General features: G+C 42.7%; 1 protein-coding gene across 14 annotated transcripts in view; it reads right to left on the bottom strand.

Annotated features, from left to right (window-relative positions):
- The window catches only part of LOC147010889 (homeobox protein cut-like 1), a 379,867-nt gene that overhangs the window by 27,234 nt on the left and 333,037 nt on the right, over nucleotides 1–19,596 (bottom strand). For 12 of the 14 annotated variants that reach the window (XM_085860303.1, XM_085860302.1, XM_085860292.1 and 9 more), the window contains 5 exons: nucleotides 18,617–18,761; nucleotides 10,790–10,888; nucleotides 9,092–9,948; nucleotides 8,780–8,942; nucleotides 2,046–2,372 (listed from right to left, as the gene is read on the bottom strand). In XM_085860303.1, the coding sequence (XP_085716429.1) occupies nucleotides 2,046–2,372; nucleotides 8,780–8,942; nucleotides 9,092–9,948; nucleotides 10,790–10,888; nucleotides 18,617–18,761 (1,591 nt within the window). The remainder of the gene's footprint in view (nucleotides 1–2,045; nucleotides 2,373–8,779; nucleotides 8,943–9,091; nucleotides 9,949–10,789; nucleotides 10,889–18,616; nucleotides 18,762–19,596) is intronic. The other 2 variants (XM_085860296.1, XM_085860299.1) reach the window with 2 other exon arrangements.

Raw genomic sequence — 19,596 nt, forward strand, 5'->3', positions numbered from 1 at the left:
GTTTGTTTTCTTGCTATCTTGTTTTCTTTCTTTCTTTCTTTCTCGTTTGTCCAGGCAATATCTCAACCATCCTTGGAGCTCGGAAGCTGAAATTTGGGGACAAAAGGGAAGATGTGCTTTGAAAAGAACAGGATTTTTATTTTTTGATTAATCAATTAATAGATTAATTATTATCGATATATTAATTCCTTATTTATTTTCTTTCTCATCTGGACAATATCTCAGGCACTTTTTGAGCTAGGAAGCTGATATTTGAACACAACAGTGAACAAGTGCTTTGGCTGTAAAGGCATTTTTGATTTATTGATTAATCAATTCATCGATTAATTATTCATTTTTCGATTAATTACTTGATTTTCAAAAAGTTACATATTTGGATGAAACGGTGGTGGTTTAGGTATGCTCTTCGTCAATTGAGAAATCAATTCTTTTACAATTAATATTTATTTATTTATTTGTTTTATAGGCACCCCGGCAATGTTGCGTGCTGGATGATTTGTTGTTTATTTATTTGGCATGAGGGTGGTGTAAATTTTTAATGTACCTCTACTTGCTATCTTTAAGTGTTGCTCATCCTTGTGAGACAGCTTTTTGAGTCTTCCAGTCCTGGGTTTGTCAATTGCAGATTATGTTTTTCTTTACTTGTTGGTTGTGCTTGGGATAACACACCTTGAAAAATGGAGTGGTGAGCTATTTAATTCAATAATTTTCCTTCTTTCTGCAGAAACACAATTCTATGGCGATCTTCTATGGAAATTTTAACCATTTTGTTTTAAACTCACAGTTAATTCTAATATATCTGGATTCTACAGTATGAAAAGTGAGCTTTTAGCTTTACTGATGTGTAGAGAGGAACACCTGATGTTTATGATGAGGAACACTTCCTATTATTACATAACAGGCTATGTTTTCACTCCTGTTTGTCTGTTTGTTTGTATGCGAGCAGGATATCTCAAAAAGTTGTGGACGGATTCGGATGAAACCTGGTGGACAGGTTGGGTGTGTGACAAGGACAAATTGATTAGATTTTGGTGAACATTCGGATCCGATAATTTTTCAATTTAGTGATTCTTCACCATTGTGAGATGGGATCAAAAACAATAGGTCGCACGATATTTCAAAACGTTGTGGACGGATTAGGACGGAACTTGGTGAATGAGTTGGGTCGGTGACATGAACCAGTTGATTAGATTTTGGTGAAGGTATGGATGCAGATCTGGCCTATCAGTGGGATACAAAATGGACAATGTTCAGACTAGCAGAGGGATGCGCTCTACCGAGTGCCGTTCTCGGTTGCTCATGCCTAGTTTACTTTGAGTTGTGATCACAAGTTTTTGAAGAATCTGATCAATGTGAATTAAAAATTGCTCAATGGCAGGCTTGTTTTTTTTTTCTCCTCCAATGTAAGTTATATTAATAACAGTCAATGATGTTGTAATAGTTGAAAACACCAGTGGAGTATTTGAGAAAATTGGTGATGCTTACAACATCAAAGACTTTTTAACAGCAAACGTCTAAGACACTAGGTTAGCACATTTGGGACACATTATATTAACAGAAGAAGAAGAAGAAAAAAGTACAGCCAACCAATAATTGCAGGAAGTACTCCTCCAATTTGGCAACAAAGAATAAAGCAGACCTATCTCTTCTAAGGCAGTTTCGTTCACAACATACATCATTCATCAGGCCTTGGTCCTCACTCTGGCATGTGGCTTGGGAATCAGAAGATGGTTGCAGAGGGTATATAAAAACATACATACATACATACACATATTTTGTTTTGTTGGAGTATATTTAAAAATAATCACCCACCCTGCACCTCTCCGCCCCCCCTACATACACACACACACACACACACACACACACACACACACACACACACACACACACAAAATTTCAATCAGTACTATCCACCATTAAAAAAATTAATTTGCCCAAAACTTTTAACAGTGATGCATAGTCCAGTAATGTAAGGTTGTGGGTTGATTACTTGGAACAAGAAAGGCAGGTGTGAGGTTATGTGAGGTTTCTATGATGGTGGTTACCAAGGTTGTTGTCTGTGAGAACCTCTTTGACCCGTTTGGTGATGCAGTAGGTGTCCAGCTCTGGCGACATAGCAACCAGCTCTTGAATGCTGATAGCTGAAAGGCTGAGGGCTGGGGTGGCAGCTGGGCTCACATGGTCCTCTTCTTGCCTTGCCTCAAGGCCCGGTGAGGATAGGGACAGCTGTGGCGAAGGCACGCTGGCGGCTGGAGCCGCAGACATTGCAAATGACTCTGTTGCTATGGCAACGGTCTCGGTCAGGCTACGTACTGATTCGCCAGGACTTGGGGCTGGCTCAGAAGATGGGCTGCACGGATCTGGATCCCCAGCTGTTGCGGCCGAGAATGAGAAACAACTGGTTACACAAAGGTAGTGTTGTTGTCTCGTTACTAGCTAATTCCATCATTCATTGGAAAGTAAAGCACACTGTTTTTGAACTAACTGTGATTTTTTTCAACTGCAGCAGCTGGTAATTTATGCACAAACCGTGCTTGTTAAATTTCAATGAGTACCAACCTGTCACATAACAATGACCCAGTGACCAGTGCAATGCACATACTCCTTTTATATTATATCTTAAACAGTATGAAGATACCTTCAATTCCTCAATTAGCCCCATTGCTATGCCAGATTCCTCTAAAATCAAGTTACATCCTTCGGTACATGGAATGCTCATAAACCCATCAATATTAATTCAATGAGAGACAGTTTCATGAAAGGAGGCGGGCATTTCGTTGAAGGCCTCTTGAGGCCCAGCATGATGCCATGCTGCACTTCTCATCGCACCGTGGTTACCTCTGTAAGTACGTGTGCATTGCAGTGTTAAGTTTCCTTGAAAGAAATGCAGGAGTTTTACTATAAAAGCTGGCATGGCTGCAGTCAATACAAGCAGTGTGAAGTCTTGCTTCCTAACAAGACCCCCCATCAATGCAGTGCTGTGACTTTTGCACAGAGGGAGCGGTGATTTTGTGAAACAAGTATATTTCAAAAACTTTCACCTCTTCCTGCATGCTGTTACGAAAGGCACAATTTGAGGGCAATGCAGGAAATCAAATGAGCACCGTTTGAGGCTTCAATCCCTGCTCGATATTAATCCAAAGCACATTTTGAGGCTACAAAGTCAGAAAGGAGCCATTTTGTTAAGTCCCATTGCTGTGTGGAGGGTTTTAATAATTTTTTTTTTTTTTAAACAAATCATACAGTAGTCAAAATCACAAACACAGCATTCATCATGTAGCCTGAAGGCAAACTTTTTTTTTTTGCAGCTGTACTGGATTAGAGGTCGTTCTTTTCTCAGCCTCGGCTCCTGCCTGCTCTACATTGATATCCGATCACGCAAAGCGGCGGGCCGGGATGGATGAAAGCCCACTATTACCAGGCAAATTGGGGTTAATCAGGCTGTGTGTTTACAAGGAACAGGCGGGGCAGCCTCTACGCAGTCTCGGGAGAGAAGGGGGAGGTGGGTTAGTGGTGTGGGGTTAAGGGAGAAGGAATTGTTGGGGTTTGGGTGGAGGGTTTGAACAACTAGGACAGCAAACTGCTACAAACTGCTCCCCTAAAGCAATTCCATTTATCATCCAAGCCAGAGCGCAAATTCCCCTAAAGCTTAGAAATAGCCCAGTACTCTCTTACTCTCGTTCACTCTATTTAATAGCACTCTTTTATTTCTTCTGTCATCTTTGCTTCAAACTTAGCACCTATCCTGGTTGATCTTACCACAATGTTCCCACAACCATTTAATCTCAATCCTATACAGCAATTTCCTGTAGCTATCTGAGCCTGAAAATAACCCCCCAAGCAAACCCTAACAACAATAACAACAACAAAGAAAAACAACAACACTACAAATCACAGCAAAAACCACATTTTAAACTCATCTCAGAGACCTAGCTCCAAAAGGTACATTACCAAGGCAAGCACAAGCGGTCAAAACACAACAATAAGAGAAACTTATTGATTTACCAATTAGCAAATAATCAACCTAACATTCTCAACAAGTGACCCATTGTGATTGGATCAATGTGGAGCTTAATTCAAATTAATAGATACACTTGGTACCCTTTACAAAAAATATTTCTGTGGAAAACTCGATGTAACTACCTCCACCACCGAAGGTGGATGGAGATTATGTCTTCACCTCCATCTGTCTGTTTGTCTGCGAGCAGGATTTCTCAAAAAGTTATGGACAGATTCAGACAAAATTAGGTGGACAGGTTGAGTGCGTGACAAGGACGAATTGATTCGATTTTGATGACGATCCGAATGTGGATCCGGATACGAGAATTTTTGAAAGGGATTCTTCAACAATGAAAAGAGATCAGGCCAAAAGCAATAAATAGCACGATATCTCAAAAAGTTATGGACAGATTTGAACAAAACTTGGTGGACAAGTTGGTTGTTGTGTGACAAGAACAAATTGATTCAAGTTTGGCGAAGATCCAGATCCGACACTATTTTAATATTTTAAGTGATTCTTTACCATTGAGAGATGGGGCCAATATATATATATATATATATATATATATATATATATATATATATATATATATATATATATATATATATATATATATATATAATGATATGACATTTAAAACTGTTGTGGACGAGTTATGACAAAACTAGGTGGATGAGTTGGTTAGATGACAAGAACAAGTCGATTCGATTTTAGTGAAGGTACGGATGCAGATCCGGCCCATCAGTGGAGTACAAAATAGACAATGTTCAGACTGGCAGGGGGTATGCGCTCTACCGACTGTCATTCCAGTTAATTATACTGTTTCAATATAGATATTGAAAAATGAAGGAGCCACCAACAAGAACAAGGTGTCCTGCAGGCAAGGCTCGGTTCTGGAATTTTTTTTTTTTTACCGCCGGGTGGTGCTCATCCAGGATTGTGCAAGTATTGTGTGCCCAATGCAAAGTATTGGTGGTGCCTTCATTTATTGAATATGGATCTTCTCAACTAAAACCATCTTTTACATGTTTGTATCGAGTTCTGCATGATCTTTTTGTGAAGGAACTGTCATAGTCTGCCCTCAAAATGAGTTGCATTTCATTTCATTTATTATTTTGCAAGTACATCAAGACGTACATTGAGCCCCTGCAGGATTGCTAAAAAGTTAACCAAATCACCATCGAGTAGTTCTCCTGGAGTTCCCAAAATGCATTTGATCGCTACAGCTTGTCCAAAGCATAATACAGGTCTCTGGGTGCAAGATGGAGGCTGGGTTTAATTTGCTTTGCCACGTTCATCTACACAAGAGTTGAAAAATGAAAACACCTGCGATTGTTTAGTGTGTGCAGGCCACAATGGAGGCAGGTTATTGGGAAAGCTGATTTGCACAGAGGAAGGTAGCAATCGAAATGCTGGTTGTCTGCAGATTGCTTGATATTGGTATTGAGAGAAAGCAATTGAACACTGTCAAAGATAAACTTGGATACAGGTAAGGGCCATTTGGCCCACAATTTTTGTGCCATATCCACATCCCAACATTTCCATCCAGTGCAGGTTGCGCTTATCATGCGGGTAAAAAGCCGAGGTGAGAAATTACCGAGGCTACTGGCACACAACTGCACATTCCTTTCGAAAAACACTACTGTGGAATAGCTACGGTTAGCAGCGAGCTGTTGGTGTGTTCCGAGATGCAGTGCCCCATACTCGCACTGCGAAGGGACCACGCTTTTCAGATTAATGGACAAAATCAACAGAACGTTGATCGAGCTATGTTAACTGCCATGGGAAGCACGGAGAAGCCAACGTTTCTGGCGTTAACCCTTCCTCAGGGCATGAGAGAGAGGTTTCAAATTAGTCTGACCCAGTCGCAGATCAAACCCAGAATAGAAAACTCAATGGCAAGGGCACTAACGACTGAAATATTATACCACTCATATATTAATCTTTGGAACCATCATTTGAGCTCACTCTGTAAGCTCCTCTGTCAATCCTAACTTTCATTTTATTAGACGAGAGAAAATAAAATGTAATTGTGATGCAGTTAGCTTCAATGCGCTCACATTCCCCTGAAACCACTAAATGTGATATATTCGACAAAGCAAATAAACGTTCGGACATGCCTATTTAACTTGATCAATGGATAACAAAAGGTTAAAAGCTAAACTCAATTAGTCAGGCAGATATCAAATTATGAGATGACTTCACAGTAATGATAATAATGTTTATATTAGTTTTAAATATTATATTACCAATGTTAAATGAATAGAGATCAAGTTAATCAACGAATTAACCAATTATTTTATACAAGTAACCAAACAGTGGTTCTTTGTTCCCAACCCCCTCAGGAGGACCATTGGGGTGCTAACCACGAGTCGTGAATGTTTCCATAGCTAGGAATTTTACGCTGGGCAGGTTCCACCTCCATCACAGGAAGTGAGACGATGTCTCGGGTACCGTCGAAACAGGAAGTCAGATGACATCGAGGGTACCGGCGCAACAGGAAGTCCGACTATCTCTAGGGTAATGGTACACACATTGGCCTACTCTTTACATCGCATGTATTTCACAACCAATCAGGGACCCCATAAAAGCAACACATGTCTGGCTCCTAAAAAATGACGAAGCAAACAAATTTGCACTTTCTGCCTCATGGTGCATTTCTTTTTATGCAAGGATGTAAAGTAAAAAAAAAGTTACGTAAACTTATTCTTGTTCTTTGAGATTGAAGTTTATGTGAAGCGTTCAAAGGAACAAGGTTGCGAGCCAGGCCGAAAACCACAACTAAATAAATAAATGCCACGTTATAACATCCAACTCAAAATTCGAGAACCGATGAACGGGATTATTCCAGAACCAAAGAGTGAAACAAACAAGTAGTATTCATTGATGTGCATAAACCCATGGTGCAAAGTAGGTTATCACAATGTTACACAATAAAAACAAACATCCAGCGTTACAAACGTCTTGGAATACAAAACTGTCTGTCAATTTAGACGATGCATCATCTGCGGCAGGGATGTTTTGATTGAAAGAATGTGTGACAGAATTTTGGAAACGGGAGACACACAGATATACAGAGCTGCGATTCCACTCTTGCGGTGGAGATTGGGGTGGTCGACAGGAAAGCCAAAGCTAATCTGCTTCTTCCTGTGGCTCCCTTGGCCAGAAATGTCGGCTCGTGGTGGGGGCACTCTGCTAAGAAGAGCCGTTACTCTCACGAGTAAATCAAAACACCGCAAATTTCAGCCGTTTGCTCCCAATCCAGCGGTGACTGTATTTTAGCAAATAATTCCTCGAGATTGTTTAACATCGCAGTATAAATTGGTAATGGATTCTACAAGGTAGTTATGTGTTTGAAAGCAGTGAAAAAGACATTTCGGTGGAACATGATGATGTTTTAATTGTTAGAGAAACTTTTTAAAAACAATCACAAATAGATGAGTTTACGGAAGAAACTTTGGTGAACAATCATCTGGAAATACTCATAGAGAGCAGCAGAGATGTAGGGATTGCAGAGGTAAGTTTAGCAAGCAGGAGGAGACAAAGACAAATGTCATATTCTTAGTTTAATAACAGTATCCATCTGCAATGTCTGTGCCTCCCCAGATCGCTATAATTGTGGGTGATTGTTTACAATATCAATGCTTTGATGTTCACTAGGCAATGAAACAGGCCGAGGCTTTTCCTCTCCAACTACAAAAATAAACTTAACGACGTTGACCTTATGAGCTTGACCCCAAAGGCACCAAATTACGCACGCGGCATTTCCGCTAATTTAATCGAGGTTTGGCTGCACGGGTTTGCCCCGAATCTCTGGCTCCATTTGAATCCAAAGTCATTCAAAGACGTCGCCAGAGCGACTGCAAGGCGCCGTAAACGTCCGCCTGTACATGTTTATTGTGCCAATAGCTCGTCCCATCGGAACACTCAGAGGTAGAAAAATCACTGAACCCCAATCACTGAACGATCATTAAGAGGAAGCCTCATTTTCTAAATTAATCTGTTGTGCATGTGGCTCAGGGCAAGAAGCCTGTTTTGAGCTCTTGCCTGTAGCAAATTCAGATTTTGTCTCTCTGTGGCAGAATAATCCCCGAAATCGGTTTGGAACGGTGGAAGCAGCAACGGCAGCCCCATTAGCGCGTTCTAAAGACTTTACGGCTTTCCTATCTCCCTGGGTAGTTCCCTCTCTTCGACCCCTGCCTGCACTTCACCCTCCCACTAAAACCCCAATGTGTTAACTGCAATTTCAAGAGAACATCAACAATGACAGTTCTTTCCTGGGCCTTCATTATGATTGCGAAGTAAAACTTTACCAGGCACCAGTAAACCATGAGATGTGATTCTCTCCCAAAATGCTGGTCGGCTAGAGGTAAAGTGTTAATGGGCGTCATGGATTACGGGCAGTGTTGATAGGTGTAGTGGGCTGGGACTGCAGCCATGGGTGTGCGCGACTGCCGCGCGTGTTGATGAAGCTCGGACATGCCTCTTTATCCGAACTCACTGGGGCTTGTGTGCAGCCACATGAACTGCAGCCAAAGAAAGGGGTTGGAGGAGGATTGTCTGAAAGGGTGAGGGAGGCTGTCATTTCATTATCATGGCCTCTGGCAAACATCATAGCCAACATTCCATCTTACATTAGCCCTGACGTCTCAGAAGATAAAAGATATCCCGCAGCTTCACACCATCTTGCTTAGGATCAGCTGCAGCAGCATTGTAGTGATCTGTCTCAGTTTATGTTTGAACTGCAGTTATACAATCCTGCTCTGTACTAGGTCATACCTTGGCTAGAGGGCGAGGCCTCTGCTGTAGATGAGACAGGTAGGTCATCGTTGAGCCACAGCTGCATGCGAATGAAGGGCTCACGCCCTTTCTGTGTCAGCTTGCTCCAGGGTTTTGGCCGTGACAGCATGTCACTAACACTGCCTTGGGACAGCCCCAGCACCTGCAGGCACAAAAAGGGCACTTGTTACACCACCAGTACAACCCACATAGTTCAGTAAACACTGCTTTTGGAAATAATGCCGTCTTTTCCAACAATAATAAACCCATTCCTCCACTCTTTTCCTTTTCTACCACTCAACCACAACTCACCTTCTCCCCAAAGACCCTCTGACAGATGCCATTCTTTGTGAGTTTTTCCTTCACCAGGCGAGTGAGCTCAGCGGTATCTACTTCACGGTACATGTACACTTCGTACTGCTCAGGTGTGAGTGGGGGAATGCAGGGACGTGGCGGTTTTCCAAGAAGTGAACCACCCACTGTTGTTGCTGGTGTACCGGCCTCCCCAACACTAGGTCCCATCTCGGAGCATCCCCTCGTTGGTTCATTTGACACTCCCTCGTATTGTCCTTCAGTGGGCATGACCGCCTTTGTATGCACTCGTCGAGTTTGACTATCGGGTGGGCCCGTTGAGAAGGGCCGAAAGGGTTCTGCACGATAGTAAGCTGTGGATGGGATTGGCGACGTGGGAGGTGGGCAGTAGAAAGCCTGAGCAACGGAAGAAGGCCGGTGTTTGGTGCAAGGCTGAGGGCGCCCATCCTCAAGCTCTGTTTTAACACGGCGAATTATGTTTTGTACGAATTCTGCATGTGCCTGAGTGGAACCAGAACTACCACTGCTGCCATCTGCCACTGTGCCACCATCACCTTGTGGTTCTGGGCCCCGGCCAACTGCAGCGGCACCCGCTGCAGGGCTATGCTGGGTGGGTTCGGAAAGCGAAGAGGATGAAGAACAGAGCGAGGACGATGAAGACGACGATGCTGAAGAAGAGGAAGAGCAAGACGTTGCGGTTGTGGCAGGCACAGGTGTACCATCAGCCACAGCTTCAGCTTGCAACATGGCTGTTCTTTGGGCGTCCATCTCACGCCGGGCCTGTTCCAGCAGAGATCGGATGGTATCATCAGAGCTGCTATGCTCTGGAACTGGTGACGGCATCGAGATCTGCTCTGCTATTGGTGACAAGATGCAAGAGGGAAAATAGCACGTGGTTCAAGCAGGCAGAACGGCATGCCAAGACAAAGGGTTGAAATCAATTGTTTATATTTTTATTTTTATTTATGTTCACAAAAAATTCCAAGTGCCGGCAATATGACAATTGCAAAACTCAAGAAACAGCCAAACTTCAACGTTGAATAAATGTTATCATTGTCGTTGTATTTGGGGTAGGGGAGGGGATGGCGTGGAAAAGATTCCAAGAAACAGAGTCATCAAGATCACAGACTTCCTGAGAAATAACAAGAATAAAATGTTCATAAAGCAGAGGCTGGCCAGCTAATAGAGTTGGGTGGAAGATTATAAACGTTTGTGTATAATCCCGACTTCAAAGGCCCATCACTGATGAACAAAATACCAGGATTGATACTGCCACTTGCAAGTTAAAGGTGGATGAAGCATAAAGTTTCTAAATGAAAGAACGAATAAAATAATAAAGGAACAGTAGATTGAATGCAAATTTGAGCAGTTTTGTCATGCGAGGTCATTTTTATTCCAAGTAACTCGCATTCCTTGAGAACACGTTCCCTCCAGCGCTCCATAATCCCCACCCCAGTGCCGAACTGTAAATGCTACTACTTTTAAAAGCAAGTTTCAAATATACTGAAATTAATACAATGAGCCCAGCTGACAGTCAAACTCGATGAACAAAAAGCTCATTCAAACAGAAATAAATTCAGCGAGTAACAGTTTTGTTGCTTGCTTAAATGACGGGCGAGAGCGAACGTGATTTTTTTTGGGGGGGGGTAACGGCTGCCAGAGCACTTGAGGTCAAGTGCACTGCTCCAAAATACAAACCTTTCTGTGCCTGAATCTCTTTCTTAGCTTGCTCCAAGATATTCTTGATGGCATCGTCTGAACCACTGTCTGGTGTTTTTATCCGTGGGGTGATGCTGCCTGCACACGGGAGAGGGTCGCAAGCTTAGATGCAATGGTGAGATGGATAAAGCCTCGAGATGAGCCCTTTCCTTCCACAGAATGAAGATTAGGTTTTTTTATTTTTTAATTTTTATTGTTGGGTGATAAGAATCTCATTTCTTAGCCTCTCTCTGTGGTGAGGATTTTCCCCTCGTGGGTGAAAACAATGCTGTGATAATTTCTATCATCTAGAAGGTGCTGTACAAGTGTCTCTTTCCCATTATCGTTGTCATTACACCATCTGTGGCCGCATAATCTGCTCAATTAAAAAGGCTTGGCTGGGACTATCGGGGTACGACGACGCAGTATGTTAGTGTCTGCGTGTCTCGTAGACCCACACATCAGTAAACCAATAATTGAGCTGTTTTATTTCTTTTTCCATTTTAAATTGAAAGACAGAAACATACAAAGCAGATAGTGATGAACAACAACGTCATGTTATGATAATTACGTATACTGAAGATTACTGCTGGAGGAATGATTAGAATAATTTGTGAAAATAACCATTTTGCATCAAAATCACAGTGTTAAACAGTGGAGTGTCAAAACGGTTATTTGAAAAGCTCAACTTTGAACAGCCTAACATGTATCTATCTATAATTCCAGCAATCTGTGTGTGTCTGTCTGTCTGTCTGTCCATCTGTTTGTCTGCAACCGCCGTTTCTCGACGACCGCCGGTCCGATCTGATTGAAACTTGCCAGGAATATTGCTGGGGACGCGCGGATGTGCCTTTTCGAGGTTTGATATTAATCGGACGAGCAGTTCCCAAGTTACGGCCATTTATCTGTCGACCAATGACAAGACACGGTGCTATGACGTCACAATTAATGTTTATTTATTTATCTTTTTTTTTTTTTGCACGATTGACGGTCCAATCTGATTGAAACTTGCCAGGAATATTGCTGGGAACCCGCGAATGTGCTTTTTCAAGGTTTGATATTAATCGGATAAGCGGTTCCCAAGTTACGGCCATTTATCTGTCAACCGATGACAAGACACCGTGCTATGACATCACGAATGACATCACAATGAATGTTTATTTTTTATTATTATTATTATTATTATTTTTTTTTGCACGATTGATGGTCCGATCTGATTGAAACTTGCCAGGAATATTGCCGGGGTCCCGCGGATGTGCCTTTTAAAGGTTTGATATCAATCGGACGAGCGGTTCCCAAGTTACGGCCATTTATCTGTCGATCAATGACAGGACACGGTGCTATGACATCACAAATGACGTCACAATTAATATTTATTTATTTTTGTTTTTTTTTGCACGACTGACGTCACAATTCTTCTTCTTCTTCGTTTGGTATGACGTCACAATCGACGCTGGGGACCTGAGTATGTGCCTTTTCAAGGTTTGATATCGTTCTTTATCCGTTTCCCAAGGTTTGAAAGCTGTTTTTTCCCAAGGTTCGAATTAATTGTTCAAATTATTAATCAATCCAAAGGTTTGAATTTTCCCAAGGGAAACAGCTGTTTCCCAAGGGTTTGAAAGCTGTTTTTTCCAAAGGTTTGAATTAATTGTTGTGCTTGGTAGACATTTGTGAATACATTTACAGAGAGAGGGGCGAGAGAGGAGGGGGAGAGAGAGGGGTAGAGATGGGGGGAGAGAGGGGGCAAGAGAGGGGGTGAGAGAGGGGGACGAGAGAGGGGAGGGAGAGAGGGGGTGAGAGAGAGGGGCGTCACAATGCAAGAGAGGGGGAGAGAGGAGGAGGCGAGAGAGGATGACAGGAGAGGGGGGATGAGAGTGGGGGCGAGAGAGAGGGGCGAGAGATGAGGGGGGAGAGAGGAACGGTGAGACTAGGGGGGAGAGAAGGGGGCAAGAGAGGAGGGAGAGAGAGGGGGGCAAGAGAGAGGGGGCGAGAGAGGGCTGCACATACTGGCACTCACCTACGGGCACACACCTACGGGCCCGCACCTACGGGCCCGTACTAGTTTTTATTAAACGGTTCAAAATTGCATCCAAGCTGAGAAAATGTCATATGAAAGCTGATTAAGTCAAGGTCAAGGCTTCTGAATGGTCTTTGCATCCCCTAAGGGCTAAAACTGTGATCAAAAGATACAAAGCAGTTGGCATTTTCTTTTTGGATTGTTGAAAGTGAAACAAACCTCAGTTTAAAAGAAAAAAACAAAACTAAGAATTTAAATATTAACATTACATTAAACTTCACTTCATAATGTTAAGAGGCAAAACCCATGGGCTGACAGGATAGCTTAGCAGTACGCACACTCACCTCTGAGCTGTCTACCCTGGGTTTGAATCTGGACCAAGCTATATACTGTGATCCTGATATTTTGTAGGCAAGGTGAACCATAAAATGTTTGCGCCGTCCCTTAGATGAACGTTAGCATTAGTTGGTGGACGGTAGGGATCCCATGGTATCCTTCTCGAAGAGTAGGTGATCCATCACGTAGCAGACCTGAACAAATTCCAAATTCCTGTTCCAACCTACAGGTGGCACTGTATTCGTGGCACAGTCGCATCCTATAGCAAATGGTGCCACCTGCAACCATGCACTGCATATGAAAGAAAAAGAGACAAAACTTACGATTCTCCTTTGGATGCAAATTGACATGGACAAAGGAATATCGCCCAGGTGTCAAAATATTTAATTTTTAAAGAGGACTTGCCTATCATACAAAACTATAAAGCAAATTCAGGGTGTCCTCATAAAAAAACCCCAAAACTTTCAAGGCAAACTTTTCTGTTATTTGCAATAACCCTCTCAGAAACATGGCGATGAGCTTATTATTCAAAGGAATTCTACTATCTCAAAGTAAATAGTACATTGGTATCTGCAAGAGATGGTTTTGGAACAATGCTACAAAAAAATAAAATCTCACTCTTGTCCGATGGAAGCAGTTCAGTTTGGCATTTTTAATCTGAAATAGGCAAAGTCGAGAAATGAACGAAACCCATTAGAATGATCCTTTAGAACACTTTACAATTACCCTTTAAACCCCCTTAGAACCCTTTGAATTATCGTTTATTCTTTCTTCTTCTTCATTTTTGATGGATGGTTAGATGGAAGGAAGGACAGCCAAATACTGAGGTGGCTTCACCGCTTCAAATAACTTTCCTCAAGAAAATGTTTATGGGTTATCAAGTATTTTCTGAGGACACTGGTCAACTCAAACGGAAATATAATTTACTTATTGCATCTCAGTTTGCACATAAAGTTGTCATTGTTGCTGAGAACATGGACACATGAATGACTTTGGGTGTTGGCATAGTCTTGTGACCTCTCCACGGATGGCATTTTGCCATCAGCAATGACCAAGACATTTTTATGATGCCCTATTCATCTGATGTCCAAATAAATAAATTGATTCAATAAGTACGAGTTTAAATGAAAATCCTGGAGTCTTCTTTCTCCCCATTAGGTATGAATCCAGAGTTAGGTTGGCTTAGTTGGCATTTTTATCTTACCATGTTCATAAGAGGCTGGAATCCCAGGTTTGAATCCTATATACTCTCTACTACTCCTCTTACTTCTCCGCTGCAATTAAATTCTTCTTGTGGAGTCCATTGAGAAAAGTTTTTGACACAAGTCTTTCACAAACCAGCTGGCTAGGCATGACATTCAACTGGAGTTGATTTGGACAGGAATTTACAATTTGTTTAGAGTGTCGGCCATAACTTACGTACTCTTCACGAAATAGACTGTGGGATCTTTGATGTCCATTAACTAATGCTGGCAGATGGGATACCCAATTTAACGTCTAGCCGAGGGACGGTGCGCTTTGTGATTCAACGCGCTGCATGCGAAACACCAATCTGACAGTATAGTCGGGTCAGGAATCGAGTCCAGATGGGAGAGCTCAAAGGTAAGTGCACCCGCTACCTCCGCATCATCCTGTCAGAACAAAACCTGTGTACTTATAAACCACAATGCAAAAGTACATTAACGTCTACAAATGTTCCTGTCCTGCGTGTAATGCATTCATGGGCCTTAGATCATAGTTTCAAAAAAAGGTAAAGTAAGTCTTCCAAATGTGTAATAACATTGTGAGCTTTGATGCGAAATGCTACCCAAAGAAGGAAATTAAAACTTACTCCAGCACAAAATACGCGTAGAGTAAACAGCGTTAAAATATATTCATGAAAACATGGCGTGACTCTGTCCGTCAAAAAACAGCAAGCACGGGACATAGTAAACCTGTGCTCAAGAATATTCGATTTCATGGCCACAAGGATTGCGTTTTTCATCAGGACAAAGTTGTTTTTTTTACATTTAGTTGAAATGTCCATTGGCATTTTCAAAATTTCCAGATTCAATTTTAAAATATCTGCCGCTATTATATTATTGTTACACACTGCAACTGAAACTGCCTTGGAATGGCCTTTACGCAAGGAGAGGATAAAGTATGATATGAGGAACGGGAGGAGGGAGGGGGATAAAGAAGGGGGGAAATGGCTGGGAAATACAAGCCAAGAGGCCGAAGAGACATGCAGGTTTTTTGATTTGCAGTAAAATGTAATCAATCATTCAACCCGTCCGATGAGACATCAAATTAATGAGTCGTTTTCAAAATATATCGGTCATCGTGTAATTTCTGAAGGTGAAATGGATCCCAGGAGAGGTCTCAATAAAGTTCCGACGCACAAAGTCAATGATGTGTCGCTAGCAATGGAATTAGCTGTTCATATTTATATTTTGAAGAGCAAAAATTATGTTGTGTTGCAATATAATGGTCCAATAAGTATAGACATTATCGGCTTTGTGAAACTTTTGGGTGAAATTAAAATGTGATAAACAAATGCTTGAGAAGGAACAAATAATGATCACAAGTGTGCGAACTGCTTTACGTGCTGGCCTAAGTCTTCATTCATTATGCAAAATGGCGATCGAAGCCTGCAAATGGGCCTTTACACCTGGCTTCATCCTCGTTGAGTTTCTTACTGGTGGGTTTATTTTCTCAACGCAAAGTAAAGTGAAAACTGAAGAAAATAATAAGAAAAGAAGAGTACTTTCTGTACCCACTTTAACCAGTCGCACCCAGCTGTCCCTGGACTCTGTGTCCTTTCCTTCTGACAAGGTGGAGAGCTTGCTGTCAAACCTCGACTCAGATTCTGCAACCGGTCCAGACGGCATCAGCCCACATGTCCTAAAAACCTGCTCCTCTGCTCTTGCTCACCATCTCTCTGTTCTCTTCACCCTCTCATTTGCTCAAGGTCATCTGCCATCTGCTGGGAAATCAGCAAACATTACCACTCTGCATAAAAAGGTGTAAAAACAGATCCCTGCAACTTCAGACCAATCAGCATTCTCCCAATCATCAGCAAGGTTATGAAATCCATCATCGCTTCAAACATTAAATCCTTCCTCTTCTCCAATGGCTTGATATCCGATCATCAATTTCGATTCATACCAGGGCACTCTGCCCTGGATATGCTGCTTCTGCTCTCTCAACAATGGATGGAGGTCCTCAATGCCGGACATGAAATTAGAGCCATCTTCCTAGACATATCGCGTGCTTTTGACAGGTCTGGTACCCTGCCCGGCTCACCAAACTCTCTTCCTATGGTATCCAAGACCATCTCCACTAATGGCTCACAGACTTCCTCTCCCATCACAGCCAACGTGTGGCCCTTAATAGAGTTCTCTCATCTTCTATTCCTGTTCAGGCTGGAGTTCCTCAAGGCAGTGTTCTGAGCCCTGCTCTTTTTCTGGTTTTCATCAATGATCTCTCCGACTCTGGAAAATCGTCTTTATCTCTTTGCCGATGACTCCACCCTCTGCCATACCATCTGCCATCCCTCAGATCGGCAACTAGCAGCTTCTTCGCTCTCTGCATATGTGGATGAAATCACAAGCTGGTCCAACACGTGGAACATTTATTTCAATCCTAACAAATCTCACACTCTCCCTTTGTCTCTCTGAAAGGACCATCTGGAAATCTCCCCCATCTACTTTCTGAACAATCCTCTTGAAGAAGTCCTTTCAATCAAGCTTCTGGGTCTCACTATCTGTCATGATCTTTCCTGGGAAAGCCACATTTCTAAGCTGGCCTCCAAAGCCAGTCGCCGACTGGGCATCTTCTGTCGTGCAAAGTCCTTCCTTGGCACACCTGAGCTCCTGACCACACACAAAGTTTTCGTCCGCAGCATGATCGAGTCCTGCTCTTCCCTCTGGGCTGGTGCTCCTGATTTTCACCTTTCTTGGCTTCACGCTGTGGAAACCAAGGCATTTAGGATTATTGGTATCTCCCGCGATGAGGCCGAGTCTTTGGGTCTCAAACTCTCTCACCGCAGGCAGGTCGGTCGTCTTTCTGTCTTCCACCGTCTCCTCTCTGACCTCGCCCCCTGCCTCTCTCTGTGATCTGTCACCCCTTCTGCCCACCCCTCCCCCATATTTCCACAGGGTGCTCAAGGTCCACTCGCAACTCCCTTCAAGCAAAACTACCAAAATCAGGAATCACTGCTCACCTCCAGTCATTTGTTCCTCTTTTTTCCCACCTTTTGAACAAACTCCCACACTCTCTTCAATCCCACTATTCCCTCCAGGTCTTCAAAACAGCTGTTCACCACCACCTCTTATCTTCCCCCATCCAAAACCACGATCTTTTCCACCCCCGTTAATCCACCCCAAACGCACCTCCTTCAAATTCCGTTTTCCTTCCTGAAAGTCCCTGTAGTGTCCATCTTGTTTACCCCATGTACCCCTCCCCATCCCTCTCCCTTTCACAGATGTCATGTCTCTGCTTCGCTGCTTTGTTCTTCCCTCTCCCGCCCCTCTTGTCTCCTGCTCCCCTTGTTGTACATTCCATGTGTTAGCTCTCATACGAGCCTCAAGATTGTATACAAAAAATAAAAATAAAAAAGAGTGAGAATTGCTTTGTGGTTCAAGTCCACTACCGTGTCATATTTTCTGAGTCCAAAAAGGGCATAACTCTGTGAGAAATTGACTAAACGCCCTGAAACTCGAGCTTGTTCTGTAACTTATCATAACAAAGCCATGCACCAAGTTTCAGTTGAATAGGTCATAGGGATATGGAGGAAAAAGTCAGAAAAACCACAGGTGGGACAGAAGGACGGATGGATAAATGGAGAGCAAACCTATAGTTCCCTCCGGTGAAACTGGTAGGTGACTATTGATTGGTATTGGTTTTGAAATTCGATTTTTGCTTCACTTTCAGTCTCACTGAAGTGTTAGATACTACTACTACTCCTACATCTTCTTTAACAGACCCAACTATTTACACATTCTTGTGGGGTCAGCATAGAAGGTTTTTGACCCCAGGCTTTCACTAACCCACTTGCCAGTCCATAAATACCTGTGGAAAAAAATTGGGAGTTGTCCAGGGTGCTGGTGTTAACTAGCCTACTCTTCGTAAGAGACACGGAGGGATCTTTTATGTCCACCGACCAAAGCTAGCAAACAATTCCCCAGCTTAACCTCCATCGGCGTGAGGGTGCACTTTATGATGTGATGCAATGCCCTGCTTGTGAAGCACCGATCTGATAGTATGTAGTCAGGTCAAGAATCTAACCCAGATCCGACAGCTCAGAGGTAAGTTCGCTATTTCTCCACCATACTGTCAGATGAAGGGGGGTATGTTACACACCTTGTATATTAAAACACAAAGGCCATAAAGTTTGAAACTGCTTCTTAGCTTTGGAAAAAGTGTTCAGATTACAAAGGCAACGTTTTTGGGATTAGGAATAGAACAGGTTAACGTAAGGAGCAAGACCTCACCTCGTTGCTTGACTTGGATCGCACGTAGCGCCAGTACATTTTGCTCATCAGACAAAAACTGTTTCATCTTGAGAAAAGGTTCTTTTCCCTTCACTGTAAGCTTGGTCCAGGGCTTGGGTCTCGCCAAGATCTCGCTTACTGAGCCCTGCAGAAGCGGTTGGATAGATAGTTAGATATTTAACACAAAGTACAAAAAAGGTTCAATCCAAACTCCTGTTTGAGGCTCTCACTTTTATGAGGTTGAGCCACGGGGCTATTTCGACAAGTTTTTGTCTGAGTGTAACTTATTTTTTTGTTTTTGTCTGAGTGTAAATGGTTGGGAAGGATTGGTGGGGTGGGGGGGGGGGTGAGAAATCAGCAGTAAAGCTCAACGGGCTATTAAAACCCCCCAAAATGACATCTGATGAACATGTTTTTGGTTTATCCCTGCACATAAGTCAGGCCTGTAGGATGCTGGTAGTCAAGTGAAACTAGCTTGGACATGTGTTTTTCGGTTACAGGCTTTCTGGGGAAATGTTATTGTTGCAAACACACACATTATCACAAAAAAGATCTTAGATTGTATGGAATCTTTAACAAACTTCCTTTCATCATGATGAGTATTTTCAAAAGCAGGCCCAAAGGCTGCCAAGTATTAAATCAGCTCTCCTCAGGTCTTGCTCCCTCTGCCCATTTATCCATCAGTACCCGCCCAGTCTCTCGAGTTCATATGTGTTCTTCCAGCAACCCACTTCTTGTGAAACTCCCACAGTTTAGGCTTACTGCTCACCTCCACTCCTTTGTTACTCTCTTCTCCAACTTGTGGTGTCTGCTTCCTTCGTTTGTGTACTGTCAATTTGAAGACCTCACAAATGGCTTCAAGTATTGCAGTACACCACTTCAGGTTATCCTCCATCCCTACCTGTAATCCTTTTTTTATCCTCATTAACCTCCTGTCCCCTCACCATCCCAAAACATTTACAGGTAAACTATGTTACCTA

This window comes from Eptatretus burgeri, chromosome 16 (genome assembly GCF_056783735.1).
Source record: "Eptatretus burgeri isolate ZD-2024b chromosome 16, Ebu_testis_v1, whole genome shotgun sequence".
Lineage (NCBI taxonomy): Eukaryota > Metazoa > Chordata > Myxini > Myxiniformes > Myxinidae > Eptatretus > Eptatretus burgeri.